The sequence below is a fragment of the Magnolia sinica genome, chromosome 2 (assembly GCF_029962835.1).
Source record: "Magnolia sinica isolate HGM2019 chromosome 2, MsV1, whole genome shotgun sequence".
NCBI classification, from domain to species: domain Eukaryota; kingdom Viridiplantae; phylum Streptophyta; class Magnoliopsida; order Magnoliales; family Magnoliaceae; genus Magnolia; species Magnolia sinica.
The window spans coordinates 57,469,163-57,485,596 of record NC_080574.1 but is presented as its reverse complement, the minus strand read 5'-3'; the positions used below and the strand labels follow the sequence as shown (position 1 = coordinate 57,485,596).

The 16,434-nt window shown below is 41.0% G+C and overlaps 1 protein-coding gene and 1 non-coding gene across 2 annotated transcripts; one reads left to right on the top strand and one right to left on the bottom strand.

The window, feature by feature from the left end:
- Positions 1–203: 203 nt before the first annotated feature.
- On the top strand, positions 204–309 carry LOC131238267 (small nucleolar RNA R71). Its single transcript, XR_009167673.1, has one exon. It is a non-coding gene; the product is annotated as a small nucleolar RNA R71 (small nucleolar RNA).
- Positions 310–4,748: 4,439 nt separating this feature from the next.
- On the bottom strand, positions 4,749–10,705 carry LOC131237135 (protein kinase STUNTED-like). Its single transcript, XM_058234798.1, has 11 exons — positions 10,219–10,705; positions 10,008–10,105; positions 9,594–9,712; positions 9,397–9,512; positions 8,100–8,855; positions 6,956–7,204; positions 6,719–6,879; positions 6,564–6,643; positions 6,328–6,475; positions 6,072–6,221; positions 4,749–5,609 (listed from the first exon to the last, which is right to left on the bottom strand). The coding sequence occupies exons 1-11, from the start codon at positions 10,379–10,381 to the stop codon at positions 5,364–5,366; spliced, it is 2,286 nt and encodes a 761-aa protein (XP_058090781.1). The 5' UTR covers positions 10,382–10,705; the 3' UTR covers positions 4,749–5,363.
- Between the last annotated feature and the right edge of the window lie 5,729 nt (positions 10,706–16,434).

Genomic DNA, 16,434 nt, shown 5'->3' with positions numbered 1-16,434 from the left:
TATTTTCCTCAGACTGAGACAACTTGGGTTGGGTAAACTTAGCTAAAGTATCCCAAGATTGTGCATTTTCAGCTAACATATCAAAGTAGTCCCACGCGTCATCAAGATCCTTATTCATGAACTCCTCGTTGCACATCATATCTACGAATAAATGGGTGAAGTTAGTCCATCGTAGAAAAAGCTTATGACCTGCCATATTTCATAGTCATGATGTGGGCAAGCACTTAAAAGTTCCTTAAACCTTTCCCAGCATTGGAAGAAGGTTTCTTCCTCTTTTTGTGAAAAGTTAATGATAACCCTTCTAAGGGTTTTAGTCTTATGAATTGAAAAGAACTCTTTTAGGAACTCCTACATCATCTCAGCCCATGTCGCAATCAATCTCAGCCCTAAGGAGTGAAGCCAAGACTTGGCCTTCTCCTTCAATGAAAAGGGAACAAGTTTAGTCTTAGGGTATCATCCAACACATTGTTGAAGTGTAAGTTGGCTACAATCTCATCAAACTCCTTGATATGCAGGTATGGAATTTCATAATCTAGTCCATAAAATTTTGGAAGTAGTTGGATCACTATTGGTTTAAAGTCCATGTTTCCTGCATCATGTGAAAAAATCATGCAGCAAGGGGTGCTCACCCTAGTTGATTGTAAATAATCACGTAGGGTTCTAGCTTGAGGACCATTGTGCACATCATTCTCATCTTGTTGCTACTCGGCATGTCGATTGGGTTGATTCTTAGCCATATTCTCGGCAAATTCAGAAGATCTTAGGTATTTTCTAACACGGCAATGGATGGACAATCCTTCAACTAATCCTTCCGAGTGTTATCTCGGACCCATTTGGGCATGAACCACTCAAAACATAATTCTAAACCTAAACCTACTTCTACAGTAACCAAAAAAAAAAAAAAAAAACTTCTATAGAAAAATAAGAATATGAAATAAACTAAAGCAAGAGGGTTGGAAGGATAGTGCCCGATTGATGATTCTAGGTTAGATTTTGTAAATAAATAAATAAATAACAAATGTTAGTATCTAGAATTCTAAGAAAAAACTAACCTAGAAACATAGAGAAAACTAATCTTAATCTTACAAAAATTTCAACCCTAAGATATTTCAGAAAATTGCAGCTGAAGTCCCCAGTAATAGTGCTAAAAACTTGATCGAACCCAAGGGTTGACAATCTCAAGCGTAGGGCTGTGATGTAGTTTTAACTTGATGAGACCAAGATTGAATCCATAGGGACTTGGGCATTCTAAAAAATACTTTAAAACTGGAATTAAACTAAAACTAACTATGGAATTTGAATTGAATGAAGTAATGATTGAAAACTAAATAATATAATGAGAAAATCAATAGTAAAAAACATTAGAGTACCAATGATCCATTTCTATCCATTCTCAATGCATAATTCATTTGATTCAATTAGATAACTCAACTTAAATCGAATTCCTATCCTATTCAATCGGCTAATAGAGTAGTTAATTCATCATTCACAATCTAAAATAGATCTGAACTTCAATTGATTCAGTTCCCACACAAGGTATCAAGTTATTGAGCATAGGGTATTCAAAGCATTTATTGTGTCCTTATTCTATGATAGATTAATGAATTTTATAATTCAATCCCTTGTAAAAGAGATAAGCTAACAATCTTAGCCTTCTTAAGCATCTAAAGTGTCCGGAGTCGACAATTGATCAAATAAACTAAAACTAAAGCTTTATCAATGAATTGTTCAACATTCAAACCAATCAAAGTAAAGTATAACTTTAAAAATCACTACAAGCTTCACCTCTTAGACCTAGCTAAGAGATTTAGTCAGCTATTGTCGTAATTGAACTAAACTCTAACAAAAATATGAAAAAGAACGTAGAACAAAAAGATCAGAGAAGGATGGCTCCATAAAAGCTATGCAACTCCATGGGAGAAACGGGAGCTTAACCTAGGGACACAAATTCCATTTTCCCTCCTTGGGTTAAAATCACGTTCCCATTTCTTCCATGCGAGGCCACTAAACCCAAGGGTGAAAGGCTCTCTCTCTCTCTCTCTAAACCTAAATCATATCTAGATTGACCTAAATCACCCCCTTAAATAAGAAAAACTTGAACCAACTTTACACCAACATTAGATTTTCACACATTTCTTACGTTTCGGGCGCACCAACTGTACCCTTCGGTTGCACCGAATTAGTCTCTCGGTTGCAGCCGAATTTTCTAAAAATTTTTATGAAGTCTCTATCTCCCTCAAGTCATATCGAACCCTCGGACCGAATAACACTTCGGTCATACCGAGCCAAATTAAGTCTTAAAATTACTTTTCTTTACTGGATTATTTTGTGCACTTTCAGTTAGACCGAACCAACCTCAGGTGGAATTGAACAGTTTGTTATTTCTGTTATTCAACTGCGATTTTTCATATTTTTTTTCCATCTTCAATAATGTCCTCCATAGATCTAATCATTCACTTGGTATTCTTTGAGCATAAAATCCTTGTTTTAATAATCATTTTCATCTTAGCTCTCCAAATCACATTGCATAGCAAAACATATATAATTAGACCAATTTAACACACCTATACATATAAAGCCATTGTACAATAAGGGGAAATATGCAATATTTCACACTCAACAACATGTATACCAACACATTGAACTTGAACTTATGCAGAAACATCTGGGATGTTATAGTGTAAATGCATGGTTGCCCTAAAAAGAGAGGGCAGTGTGAGACCCTCCCCCCCTTTGAAGAAGCCTCTAAATTCTCTTTTCTTACCTTAGGATTTGTGCAATCTTTTTTTATGTGCCCAAATATTCCATAATTCTAGCACTTCAACTTCCCTTTGCCCCTGCCCCTGCCCCTGGATTTGGACCTCGATCGTGAAGATCCACTGCCCCATTTAGAATTCCGTCCCCTCGTAACCAATGCATCAATAGAGGCACCCACGTCACCACTATTCTTTCTCATCACCTTTCCTTGAAGGATTAAGATAATTGTATTAATGTTAATGGTTGATTTACAGATGCACAATGAGTTCTTGAATGACTCATACGAAGCCGGGAGAGAATTTAATAGGATGCATGCCTGAACCTTATCTTTTATCGTTTCATCCACATCCAGTAATTTCTAAATTATCTTGTTAAAGTTACTAATGTAGGCCTCAACATCAGGCCCCTCTGCCATCTTCAGATTGAACAACTGAAGCTTCAAGTATAAGCGATTTTCAAGAGATTTTTTCACGTAGATGTCCTCTAATTTCGCCCTTGTACTTTCTGCAGTTTTCTCTCTCATGACATTATAGAAGACCTTATCCATTAGGTACAATTGGATAGAGGTTCTCACTTTCTTATCCGTCTTATTACATTCATCATCTGTCATATATTTTAGCCGTTTCTCAAGGAGTGCATCATCCAATCCTTGCTGAACTAGGAGACTGGTCATTTTGACATTTCATAATTCAAAATTATTTTTCCTGAGTATTTCTCAATATCAAACTTAAGATTAGAAATCATTGATATTATGCTTTCAGATTCAAACTGCGTTCCAACGTTAATATCTGATACCACTTGTCGGGGGACCGTTGAAGCATATAGAGATGAATAAAGCAAAGTATTACAATCGCACAATCAAGTCTAATCACAAACACTCCTAATTTAACATGGTAAAATCCTTATGGGATAAAAACCACGGCACAAATTGATAGTAATGCACTATAAAAGCAGAAATTTACAAGAGATAAAGATTATTCGATTTGAACAATTCTCGAATCTCCCTCAGCTATATACCCTCGAAACCCCTAGGAACGAATTTAGAAAACCTAGAACACCTTTATAGCTACCAAACCCTGATTACATCCACATATATAACCTCTATGAGAATCACAATCGAAATAAAAAACAAATCCCGCACTTACGCAATTTTGTGCGCGCTCTCAATGACACATTCGATGGTACTTCGATGGCATTGACATATTGTCGATGGCATCGAACCCCTTCGACGGCATCAAAAAAACAACAAAACGTTCTAACAAGAAAACATGAGTTTTTCAAATTTTTCCGATGGCATTAAGCACCTGTTCGATGGCATCGAACTCTACTTGATGGCCTAGACCAGTCTATCGATGACATGGATTTAAGACATTAACAGCAGTAAGGGGTGTTCCTGTGGTATGGTATACAAACGGGAGAAAATGAGTAATCATGTATAAGAAACAGAGGAACTTATTCAATATGGCTTCGAATCTTGTGCCCTGTTTTGACACAGCTTTGCAACGGCTGCCTGGAGACCCAACCATTGTGATTTGGAAACCACCCATAAACAATCGGATGCAAATACACCCGAAGATTTATGTGCGTTAAATCTCACTCGCAATTTGGTTTTTGGCACGAAGACAGTCGCATTGGTTTTGCAGCAAAAAGGCCCTGAAAAGTAATTGACAAAATTGGATCGGTTTGCATCAAAAGCATGCGTCCGTCCAAACAGGCCCTCAAAGCCGTGGAAGTTGCGTCCAAAACTCTGACAAATATAAAATCGTTACGGAGTTATGGTATTGCGATAGGTGGTGCACATACCCATCCTCTATGCATGCATTCCTCTGCATTAGCTGTTTTTCTGGTGGAATGTGGCCCCTGATTGACGGGTTGATGGAAAGCCTTGTCATGCAATGATAGGTAAATGCCTGTGTAGGAGATATGCCCTTCTTGATCAACAATTGCCGTTACGATTTTGGATGGGGGTAGATGGTGTATAAGATTACTATTTTATTTATTTATTTTAAATTTTAAAATTTTTTTGGTGTTCATTTAGCGACACCACCATACTGTTTTCTTTATAAAATACGTCAGGGAGGTCATTTTCTCCCAAAACTCTCCTCCAATAGCAGCTGGTTATGCCGTGCACGTGAGCTCTCCACACCTGATAACCTACCATTAAGCAACTATAATTTGGTGGGGTTTCATATCAGTCTTTTTTACTGGCCATTGTCAAACTAGGATGACGAATGATGGATCGCAGTGGTCGTATTCCAAAAATCAAACCATTTTCCAACTTCAGGCACGCCAATATTGAATTCATTTTGTTAACTAACTCAAAGCCATGCTTCTAACTACTAGCACGCCACCTTTGAATGCATATACAATGCCGCTTGCAGCAGCTAAACGACATTCTTTGATAGAAACTATCTTACATTGACTTCTTTTTTTTACTTCCATATTATTATGGTTTTTTTTTTTTTCCTCCGCCTCTCAAGCTTTAGAGGAAAACTCTACATCTCTTTTGGAGCTTTTGATTGTACAGGATTATTGCGACATGTTCCATGTCCCTAACCAAATTGGCAGCCAAATTCATCCTCAAATGAGTTAAAATTAAGCTGAGTCTAATCGAAGCTCGATGAACGGCTCCATCGCTCTCTCAAGAAGTCCTCCAAGGACCGATGGTTGTTTTGTTCTATGCTGCTGACGGATGTATCATCATCACCCTCGAGCAAGGTGAGGCCCAGTTGATGGGACTGCACCCTTGGGGCTGGATATGCTTCTTCATCCTGATTATCCAACTCAGGATCATTGGCTTGAGACATGGCCCACTTCATGGTATCTTCATCTCCTTGCAGAAGCTTCAATACCTGAATGAACGAGATTGCGGAATAACTTAATAAAGACAGGGAAGCGAACTACTTAATTATGAAAATGATCATAAGCACATACATGTCCCTCTTGAATTAGCACTGATGGATGATAACTAAGAGCCCCACTGGTCCACACATGAAGCCATTCATCTGGTGGGCCCCCACCGTGCATGTGTATGTCAGTCGAATGTGGAACATTGGTCATTTCTTCTAAATTGTCCATTTCTTCCAATCTGTTGTCCACCAATAATGACCAGACAGAGGCAATTTTTAGGCCATGGAATCTACATGGTGGGGCACATCTAATGAATAGTCTCAATCTTGCACATGTGGCACATTGGCCCATATGAGGAGAATAGGATCTTGACTCCTTTGCTTGGTCATCACATTTATCTGGAACTAATTAAGCTATGGTTTTACCTGATGACCCACAAAAGATAAGAGCTCACAGGAGATTACCTGACTCATCCGGGGACGGAGCCTAGCTGTCCTGGTAATGCAAAGAGACGCCGCCATAACCATTCTCTGCATTTGATTCTCGTTGAAATCACCACCCAGATTTCGGTCCATTAGGTCCGTCACATCCTCACTCTCTAGAATCGGTGTCGCCTTCTCATGACAGGATGTATCATTGTATAACTAACCTTTGCTAATGAAAATTTAATAGAAATAGTGTGTTTTTATTAATGGAATAGAGAAGGTCCTTACTCCTTACCCACATAACCAAGCTCTCTTGGCCCTTGGGACCCTCAGTGCTGATGGGCTTTCTTCCAGATAACAGCTCAAGGAGTACCACTCCATAGGAATAGACATCTATCTTGTCGCTGACCTTCCCATACATGAAATACTCGGGAGCAAGGTACCTGTGGAAGTTATTCAGCTACCTTAGAATTCGAAGAAGGGAAATCATCTGATATCATGGAGTGATTTGCAGGAAAAACAGAAACACACCCAAAGGTCCCGACAACATCGCTGTGTGTCACATATGTTGAAGTTGCTGGAGCCAATATTGCAAGCCCAAAATCAGATAACTGCCAAATAGATACAACAGATGTATTACGAATTTATAAGATTCAAATAATAACAATGTCTCTTCGGCCAAGTACCTTGGGCTCGAATTTGTCGGAGAGAAGAATATTTGAAGATTTCACATCTCTATGAATGACTGGCCGAGAGCAGTCACTGTGTAGGTAATTTAGAGCCTCTGCAACTCCGACAGCCACCTTAAACCTCACCTCCCAAGGTAATACAGAAATTTCTCCTTTACCTGGTTTAAGACCAAATGATGTTAACTACATAAAACCCATTTGGGGTGGGAAGAAAAGAGCATTGTGGAAGCTTACCTTGAAGATTTTCTTCTAGGCTTCCTTTGGATAAGAAATCATAAACTGAGATGAGATCATTTTCTTCTATGCAGACACCGACGAGGGATAGTATGTGTTTGTGCTGCAAGCTAGTGATGATATCAACTTCTAAAAGGAAATCCTTCCAAGCTTCTTTGGAAGATTTTGTTACCTTTACTGCCACTGGCTGGCCATTGTGAAGACACCCTTCGTATACCTGGCTAGATCCTCCCTTCCCGATTAAATTTTCTGGTTGAAGATGACAGAAGTGAGCTTATGTAAATATGCTGATTAAGACTGTTTAGATGCTCAATTGAATGGGATTGCAATAGTTTCAAATCAATAAAGCGCAAATGCAAAAATGGGTCTAGCCCCTTTACAGGGTGACAATTCCTCAAATTGAGATTACAATGGTGTCTTGTCTAACTCGAAACAAATTGAGTTGCAAATAAGACATTTGGTCATCATTATATATTGAAATGGTGCCACTCCCAATTATGTCTTTCTTCTATTTTGAACTGGATTTGCAATTTATTAGCATTGTCCTGGGCTTTCACTGACTAATGTGAACCATTGGCACTTCCGGTGGCTGTCGAAGGATCTAGTGGCACTTCCAGTGGTTGGGATTTGAATCTTTGGCTCTTCTGGTCGCTGCACACTTCTAGTGCTTGGGATTTGAATTGCTAGCATTTCTTGTGGTTCTAGAATGTTCTGGCAGCAACTTGGTGATCTCATTGGCTCTAATTAGAAACTTGCGAGAGATCTGCGAGAAAATTGTAATTAGAGAACAAATTCTTCTCTAATACAATTTTCTCCCGGAACATGGTATCAGAGCCTCTTGGCTGATCCATTTTTCTGTTTTGAGAGTCCACCATTCCACCATCTCTCTCTCTCTCTCTCTCTCTCTCTCTCTCTCTCTCTCTCTCTATCTCTTCATACCCTGTATGGTAATGGAGGATAGATTTACATTCATCATCATTATCCAGGGTCTACCACCTTTCCAATCCTTCATCATTGCCCAACAGCCACTTTATCATTACCCAACACAACACTAACATAATTCAATCCAATTGTGCATCCAAACGCACTCCGAAGTAAAGACGGGTTAAGAATTGGAAACAAGTTAAGTGGGTGAAGGAAGAACCTTTAGAGAATGGAGTGGCTGAACTCTGAAGCTCCTTACGAGTGAACCATCTACAGCTAGAGGAATTAGTTATTAGTATTGTCTCCAACTCCTTAGGCATCTCAAACCATGAGGACAAACAGTTTTTATAACTCTTATCACTGCACTCTGATATTGCTCTTCCAATAGGATTCTGCATTTTATCCGAACCAATCTGAAGTAGAGGAGTCAATGAGGAAGATCTATTTGGAAGGTGCATAACCCATTCAACCACAGACATTTGCCTGGCTTCTTTTTCTTTCAGAACTTCTGAACCTGCTGAGGATGCTTTTCGGAGAAGGGGCCAACCAGGCTTAGACTCCGGTAGCTTTCTTATGAGATGAGAAATTGAGCTCGAAGTGACTTTGATTGGCGGTTCAAGAGCAGGGTAGAAATGGTCATCTTCAACTTCTTTCAAAGATTCCAAATCAACAGCGCTTTGACATGCAGATGAAGATGAGCTTCTGGTTTCATTATTGTCAGTTTTCGTTGCATCATCCTTTTCTGTGAGTGGTGAATCCTGTTCTACTTCTATTTCTTTTACGTCTCCAACACCATTGGTTAATCCACCATCGGAGTTGAGAACTGTATTGGGAATGGGATTCCCAGTCTCCAACACAGAAGAAACTCCAATATCAGGTTCTTCTTTGTGACTGGGAATGATAACTTTTGCATCTACACATAGGCTTGGATGTAGTATACTATGAAGGCTCGGCCGCCTCAGATCTCTTTCTGGACCTACAAAACAAGAACCGGTCTAAGAAAAATCAATACAAAAAATCAACGAATTCATGACATTAGCTGCACCTCAGATTTGCTGAAAATTCAATTAATCAACATGAAAATGTGACGAGTTCTTAAAATAGTTCTGATCTGATCCCATGTGCTGGTTCATGGAAAGATGATCCGGACCGTCTATGTGATGGACATTGAGGTGGACGGGCAACTTTATAAATATCATATCAGTTGACCAATCCTATCACTATGATTAACAGCCTTCCAGAAAATGGTTCACAACAACGGCCCATGTTCAATGGGGAACGAAGGTGGCTAGGATTGTCCCATTTATGTGATTTTTCAATCATTAGTAGGGCCCACAAAATGGCTTTCTGAATCGTCAGACCATGCAGCCACTTGCCAAGCAGTGGACCCTCCAATGAAACAGAGATAAGCATCCCCTTATTGAAATTCACCCAAGGGACTGACAGATACACTGAAATTCTGTATAGTAATTTGGTTATCTATGGGAAATCACCACAAGGGACCTTAAGGATCGAACCTGACAACTGTTTTGTAGCGTCCTTCTGAAAAATGACCTTTCCGTTGTTAATTGCGAGGATTGAAATAGTAGGTGGCAACCTCTTGGCACAATACCGAACAAGTGAAAGCGAATCCCTGAAAGATGTCACTGTTAAGAATAATCAGAGAGAATTGCCATACACCGAATGCTGTTGTCTGAGAATTTGTAATGCCTACCCGAAAGTGTTGTGCTTGCTCATTCCTACAACTACCACTGTCGCTCCACAAAGCTTTGCCTCTCTCACCAGAACTTTCCTGATTGAATTGCCCCGCGAGACCTGACCTACAAGATCAACCTGAATACCGAGATTGAGAAGAAACAATATAAGGAAATTGCCCACGCAATGCTTTTGAGATTGAGTATCATGAATTGCACATAGATTAATTCAGATTCATTTGGGTAGGTGGTTTTTTACATGGATGGTTCATAGAATTACAGAATATTTTCACAAGAAACAGGTAATTGCTATCGAAGATTCGGTTTCTTAAGTAAGTCATAGTAGTAGTTTCCTACATCCAATGGAAAAGTAAATAGGAAAGAGTATAATAAGAAATGCAATGATGTCGTAAAAACATGGGATAATCACATACCTTTCTCACACTACAGAGACCTTGATATACAGCTAAATAATCATCTAATGATTTTATCAAGCAGACAGTGGCAGCCGAATTCCCTTTCGAACAAGGACCTGGAAAGAAATCCTATCAGAAACTCGAAAGGCAGAACAGTTTAGATTAAACATATGCTAATTAAGTTGATGATCCTTAAAAAAGAAAATCGCAGGCAGGAAATCAATGTTACCCCAATCTCGACAAACATGAACAGCTATTACACGATCGCGCGGTTCTGCAATTTTGATGAGGGCCCAATTGAGCAACTCTCGGCTATCGCTGTCGATTCGGATCCCGACCAATACATTATTCTTCTCTTCCATCTTCTCCACAGATCCCTTTTCGACCTTCATTACAAATTCATCAACTTAACTTACAGTTTCAAAATCTCCACTCACCTCAATCCCGTATTAACAAACTTATCACAAGAACATTTAAATTGAAAACCCTGATTCTTGAAAATTCAATTCAATCTCTATAATAGAAAACCCACAAAACCACATCCGTCCATAAAACTTTATACGACTTCCTAGACCAACAATTTCACACTCTGTGATTGAAAATTTTGAAATCAAGCAAGCTTTCCTCACTTCTGTTGATCAGAAAACCAACTAACATCTATCTCGACAGAAAAACATTCAATCTTCTTCCTTCTTCAAATTTTAATAAAAGCCCCCCCCCCCCCCCCAAAAAAAAAAAAAAAACACCATCTCTATTTAAAACCAACCTCAAATTCGCCAACACATACTGGTTCAATCTCTTATTATTATTTTGTTTCCTTCCATGGATTCAAAGAAACAAACCCAAAAAGCAAAAACACCAAAAAAGAAGAATTCTCAACCTCCGCAAGGGAAAACCGAAGCCAAAAATCCCTTGACTTGATGAATTCAAACAAAAACACAAAAACCCAAGAGGGGAAAAAAAATAGAATCCCCAACTCTACAATAAAAACCAATCAAAACTAACAAACCCAACCTGTAATTCTGTCAAAGAGAGGAGAAAGAAAAATAAATAAAATCCAAAAAGCTACCTATAGAAACACAGCTGCCAAAGATAATCAGGCCACTACCTACTACAAGATCATTAGATTTAAAAACTGAAAGGTGGCTGTTCTGATGACGATTGAGCTGAGCAAAGAACAAGCTCCCAATCTTTCAATAAAAAATAAGAGAGAGAGAGAGCTTTCATCCCTTCTCCGAAATGAAACTAACGGACCTCTTTTTCGCGGGGAACCCAAGGTAGCCGGTCACCACGTCGACCTAGGAATTCAAACCGGCTATTGCGGGTGAGCAGCCCAGAGGGCGTAGCAGCCTTTGCCATCGTTAACGTTACTCCCGTTATAAAGGAAATTAAAACAGGAACGTTACTTGGGTTTAAGACTCGTTGAGTCGGACAGGATCGTCCAAGTGGCTTGCGGTGTCAAACTGGATCATGTCTTGCCAGTCCAAGTTGACTCGGTCCGAGTCGACCCCGGAGAGTCCCATGGACAGAAATGCTCACTTTAAGTTTGCTTCGGTCCAATTGATCAAATCTGAATCGTCCATCAAGTTGAGAACAAATTCCCTGGAGTGTCGTAAAAAAATAAAATTAAAATCCACTCATAGGATATTCTAATGCGTTGATTTGGTCTTATTTCTATTATCAGGAATATCCAGTGAAACATATGATCAATCGCAGATGCGAGCGCAATGAGATGTACACAATGAGGTAGCCGTTTACAGCTACGGACTCTATGATGCCCAAGTTTGGTAGGTAGACTCGGTTAAAGGGTTTGAGCTTGAGTTTTTTGTCTTACTTCCTTGTCTTACTTCCCTTCAATTGCAACGGAAGAGGTGATGTCAAGACCTACGTATCCCTGTGGGATTTGCCGGATTCACCAAAGGATCTTTATTTGAATAAGAATCTACCTCTAAAAGTATCATCGAGCCTGCCTCGATCGGCGTGATCTTTGGGTAGGATTGTACTAAATCTTTCCTTTCTTAGCTCGAGACGGAATTCTTTCTGAAATTTTTATCTCACCCTCTGGTCGTAGTCGTTCTAGTCAGCTTGAGAGATGATCTCCCACCGAACCCTGTCCTAAAGCGGCTCAACTTGAGGTCGGCTTAGGCCCCATCTATTCATCGGGAGAGTCATTTTCTATATCTTCCGAACTTTGTGTCCTACCAAATTAGGAAGCTCATCTGGTACCCTAGTTGACTCAATTTCGAGACATTTTACACTTCCTATGCAGTAAATCAGTTCAATTTTACCCACAATAGTGCCCCCTACTTCCGAGCTCATCCTGTACGTGCTCGGGAAGTAAGAGATTAAATTGGTTTGAAAGTGTAAAAATCGAAATTCAAATTTCAAGCAACATGGTTTTTTTTTTTAAATTTTATTTTTAATTTTTAATTTTAAATCGAGACCGGGTTTGTCGTTTGCTGGCGAACGCAGAGCTGAAAAGTCGGCGCTTGACGTGAAATTCTAAAAAGCATGATCATTGTCATGAGATATGAGGGGATGTGCATTAATGACAGGCCGCCGTTCAGATTTCGGATGAAACATGAGTTAACGGCTTTCATTTAGGCCGTCATACTTTTGCTTAAATGAATTCCAGATCGCCACATGAAGCAACGCATCCATCGAAGCATCACCTCAGGCTTTTGTTCTGGCACGTGGCACTGTTCAGTAATAAATGTGCGGTCATGGGGCTTTATAAATACTCTGGTCCTCCCTTTTATTCATTTGTTTGATTTATGAAGCCTGAGCTCTGCCGACTAGCGTCTAGTCTTTACCTCGACCGAACAGTTGTTTGCTTCCCAGTGTTTGCTACTTCCACGTTTTCGTGCTGGAGCATTCTTCGGGTACGCCATAGCCTCTCTCATCTCCATCTTCATTTCTCTTCTTTTTTCCTTTTCTAATGTCTTCTACTGTCACGCCCCGAACTTGGGAACCGGGCTCACAAAATTCCTGATCGCCGAATCCGGCGCCGACAGCCTCCGTAGAACCCCATTCTCGGACCCCGGCACCCATTCACCAGGTTTCGATCTTGGGAGACTACAAGGAGGGTTTCAAATCATCAGTCTGAATCATAATGAGCATAACAAAAAGCATAACCCACAAACAATAACCACAAGAACACCACTACAAAATCCACTATGATAAAAAACTTTTTAGTACAATGCGACAGAAAGGGAAAATACAATGTAACAAAAGAAGCAAAACTCCAGAAGCTCAGCTGCACGCTCCAACTACAGCGAGACTATGGCTGCGACTGCGTCCTGGCGTCACCTGCACGCATCAATCGTGCATAAGCTTATAGAAAGCTTAGAGGGTGGTGTAAGTGTGTGTGTGATATAAGCGTGCTCATAATGCAAGGTCAGAGTGATGCAGAATCATGGTAATGAGCACATGAATGCAATCAGCCGTACCAAGGCTATGCGGTGCAAGATATGAATGCTATCGGCCATAACACGGCCATGCGATGCAAGATGCAACTCAAGCATGCCAATCCTCATCATGTATCAGTACAGTTCTCATTCTGGATAATCACCGGGTTCAATACACTCCAAATGGCACTGCGGCTCTCCTACCGCATAGTCCAAATAAGCGTAAGAAACCTCACTATCCGCCCGACCAATAGTCTGCCAATTATCCGGGACGTCGATAGCGGACCCATTCGCGAGTGGTCAAACTCGGCCTAGTATTGCCCCCTACCCTCGGGCGAGTAAGGCCACACTCCTTTCCAACCGACCACGACACGGTGGGAGACGCGGCCTCCGGTATTCGGCCCTCATGCACTCGTATATCCACTCGGTCTCGGCGTTGAAGTCATCCTCTGGTACCATCGGGTTTAGGGATTTTCACCGGGGACATCTATGGCGCCCGTATGCTAGAACCAAGTATTTTCGGTATCGATCCTGCCATCCACGATGTGTCTGTGAAGGCTATGGCCCTGATGTCGCTAGGGCATACAGTGACTACAATCACACAAATGCAAGTGCATGAATCACACTCTCAGTCATGCAACAGTCTCGCGTGTACCATGCACTTATATGGGGTAACTCCGCCTATCAGGGAGCCCATAAACAGTCGGCCCGAAGGCATATGCTATGATTGGTCACTCCTCATATCAGGCATACATATGGTGCGAATGATCATGAATCATGGATCTATACTAAACATGTATAAAGAGAAGGGCTTTAGGTATAATGGAGATGGCCCTAGACGGCCTACTTACCATAATTATGGGCCTATCAGTGGGCCTTAGGGAGAGCTATAATGCGGACATTTAACCAACATTATCAATGTGGACGTCAAACCAACATCGCTCCCAAGGAATGGCCTTCCATGAATCACATATTGTAATGGACCTATTTACATCTTATTGGGCCTCGTCCCCACGGCCTTAGGTTCATTAAGTGGGCTGCCTCATATGGGCCTTATATAAGTCAGGTGGGCCGCATCAATGGCCTCATGTACAATGCAATGGGTCATACTCCATGGGCCTTTGAAAACATCACAATGGGTCTCGTAACATGGGCCTTAATATATCAGAGTGGGCCTCGACATGGGCCACCAATACGTCGAATGGGCCTAATCTCATGGGCCTTATATATATATATCAAGGTGGGCCTCCCCAACGGCCAGAAATACATCAATATGGCTCCATCACATGGGCCTAGGGCCCACCATAATATTTATTTGAAATTCAACCTATCCATAAGGTCACTTGGACCTTGGGTAAGGCCCACTGAAATGTTTATTTGAAATCCAACTTATTCATAAGGTCACGGGACCAGGGGGCCCACCAGGATGTTTATTTGCCATGCAACCCGTGGATAGGGTCACGTGGGCCTAGCCCACGGTAATATTTATTTGCCAGCCAACCTGTTTGTAAGGTCACGTGGACCTAGGGGTCCACTGTAATGTGATTTGCAAATCCAGTCCACCCATCATGTGTGTCCCACCTAGTTGACCATCCAAACCAAGTTTCAACCGCATCCAAATTTCAGGTCGGCCCCACCAAATAATTTTATATGTTTTAGGCATATATTCACATGATTTTTGGATGGTGTGGCCCACTTGAGATCAGTATACGGCTGATTTTTGGGGACAGACCATAATCAAAGGGGACCCATCAAATGCTCGGTGTTGATGATCGAAACTCATCACCGTGGGGGCCCACAGCTGGAGCCGTGAGGCCCCAGCGACCGTCCGCTCGTCACTGCAGCTGCTACTTTAAAAATTTTATTATTATATATTTTTTTTGTTTTGGGGCCCACCGAGATGTGATTCACAATCCAGCCCATTCATTGTGTGTGTCCCACAATTTTAAGGGTCCAAATCAAGTTTCATTTGCATCCAAAACTCAGGTAGGCCCCACCAACGATTTTATATATTTTAGGCATGACTTCACATGATTTTAAATGATGTGGCCCACCGGAGTTCCATATACAGCTGAATTTTGGCGTGGACCCCCACAGATGTATGGTTTGGATGGGAGAAATGCATCAAGGTGGGGCCCACAGTTGGGGCCGTGAGCCCCAACCAATCCGTCTGTCCGCCGTTGAGCGCAGGCAGCGCTCTGGCGCTCTGACAAGCAGCAGCATGCGCTGCTTCTCCTTTCCTTTTTGTTTTTTTTTTTTTTTTTTGAAAAGCAATTTTTTTTGCAGATTTTCATAGTCGGGGCCCGCATCCACAAGATCCACTCCAGCCATGGGTCTCTGTGGCTTGATACAAGCCCATAGAGTCCAATATTGAGCTATTTTTGATATACAGGGGCGTCAGGGAGTAAACCGAAGGTAGGAACACTGTTTCCTATGGTATGGCCCGCCAAGGAAGGGGATCAACTTCATTTTTCGGCTCAACGCCTAAAATGAGATGGGAAACAACATGGACGGCTTGGATTTTACATATACATTAAGGTGGGGCCTGCATGTGTGGCCCACCTCTCCCTACTCTTTTATTTTTTTGGAACACAGAGGGGTCGCCCGTCCAGCGTCCAGTGACGCTGGACGGTGTGGATAAACACATGTCTTGTGGTGGGTCCCAAATGGACGTGGCCCACCAAATATATATATATATATACATATAATATATATATCATATTATATATATAATACATATTAAGTTATATATATTATATATATTATATAAAATATAACATATATATATATAAGTATATATATACAAAAAAAAGTGCATTGGGCCCATCCAAACAGTGGATGGTGTGGATCATCGCCTGTAATAGAGTGGACCACACCGTCTGATGTAGATGGACGGGGTAGATGTAACACATTGGTGGGATCCACACCATTACAAAGAAAGAAAGGGAGAGAGATAGAGAGAGAGATATACGGTGAGGTAGAGGAACCCCGCCATTATGGGCCCTCTAGATTAAATCACATACATCCACATGGGTCCC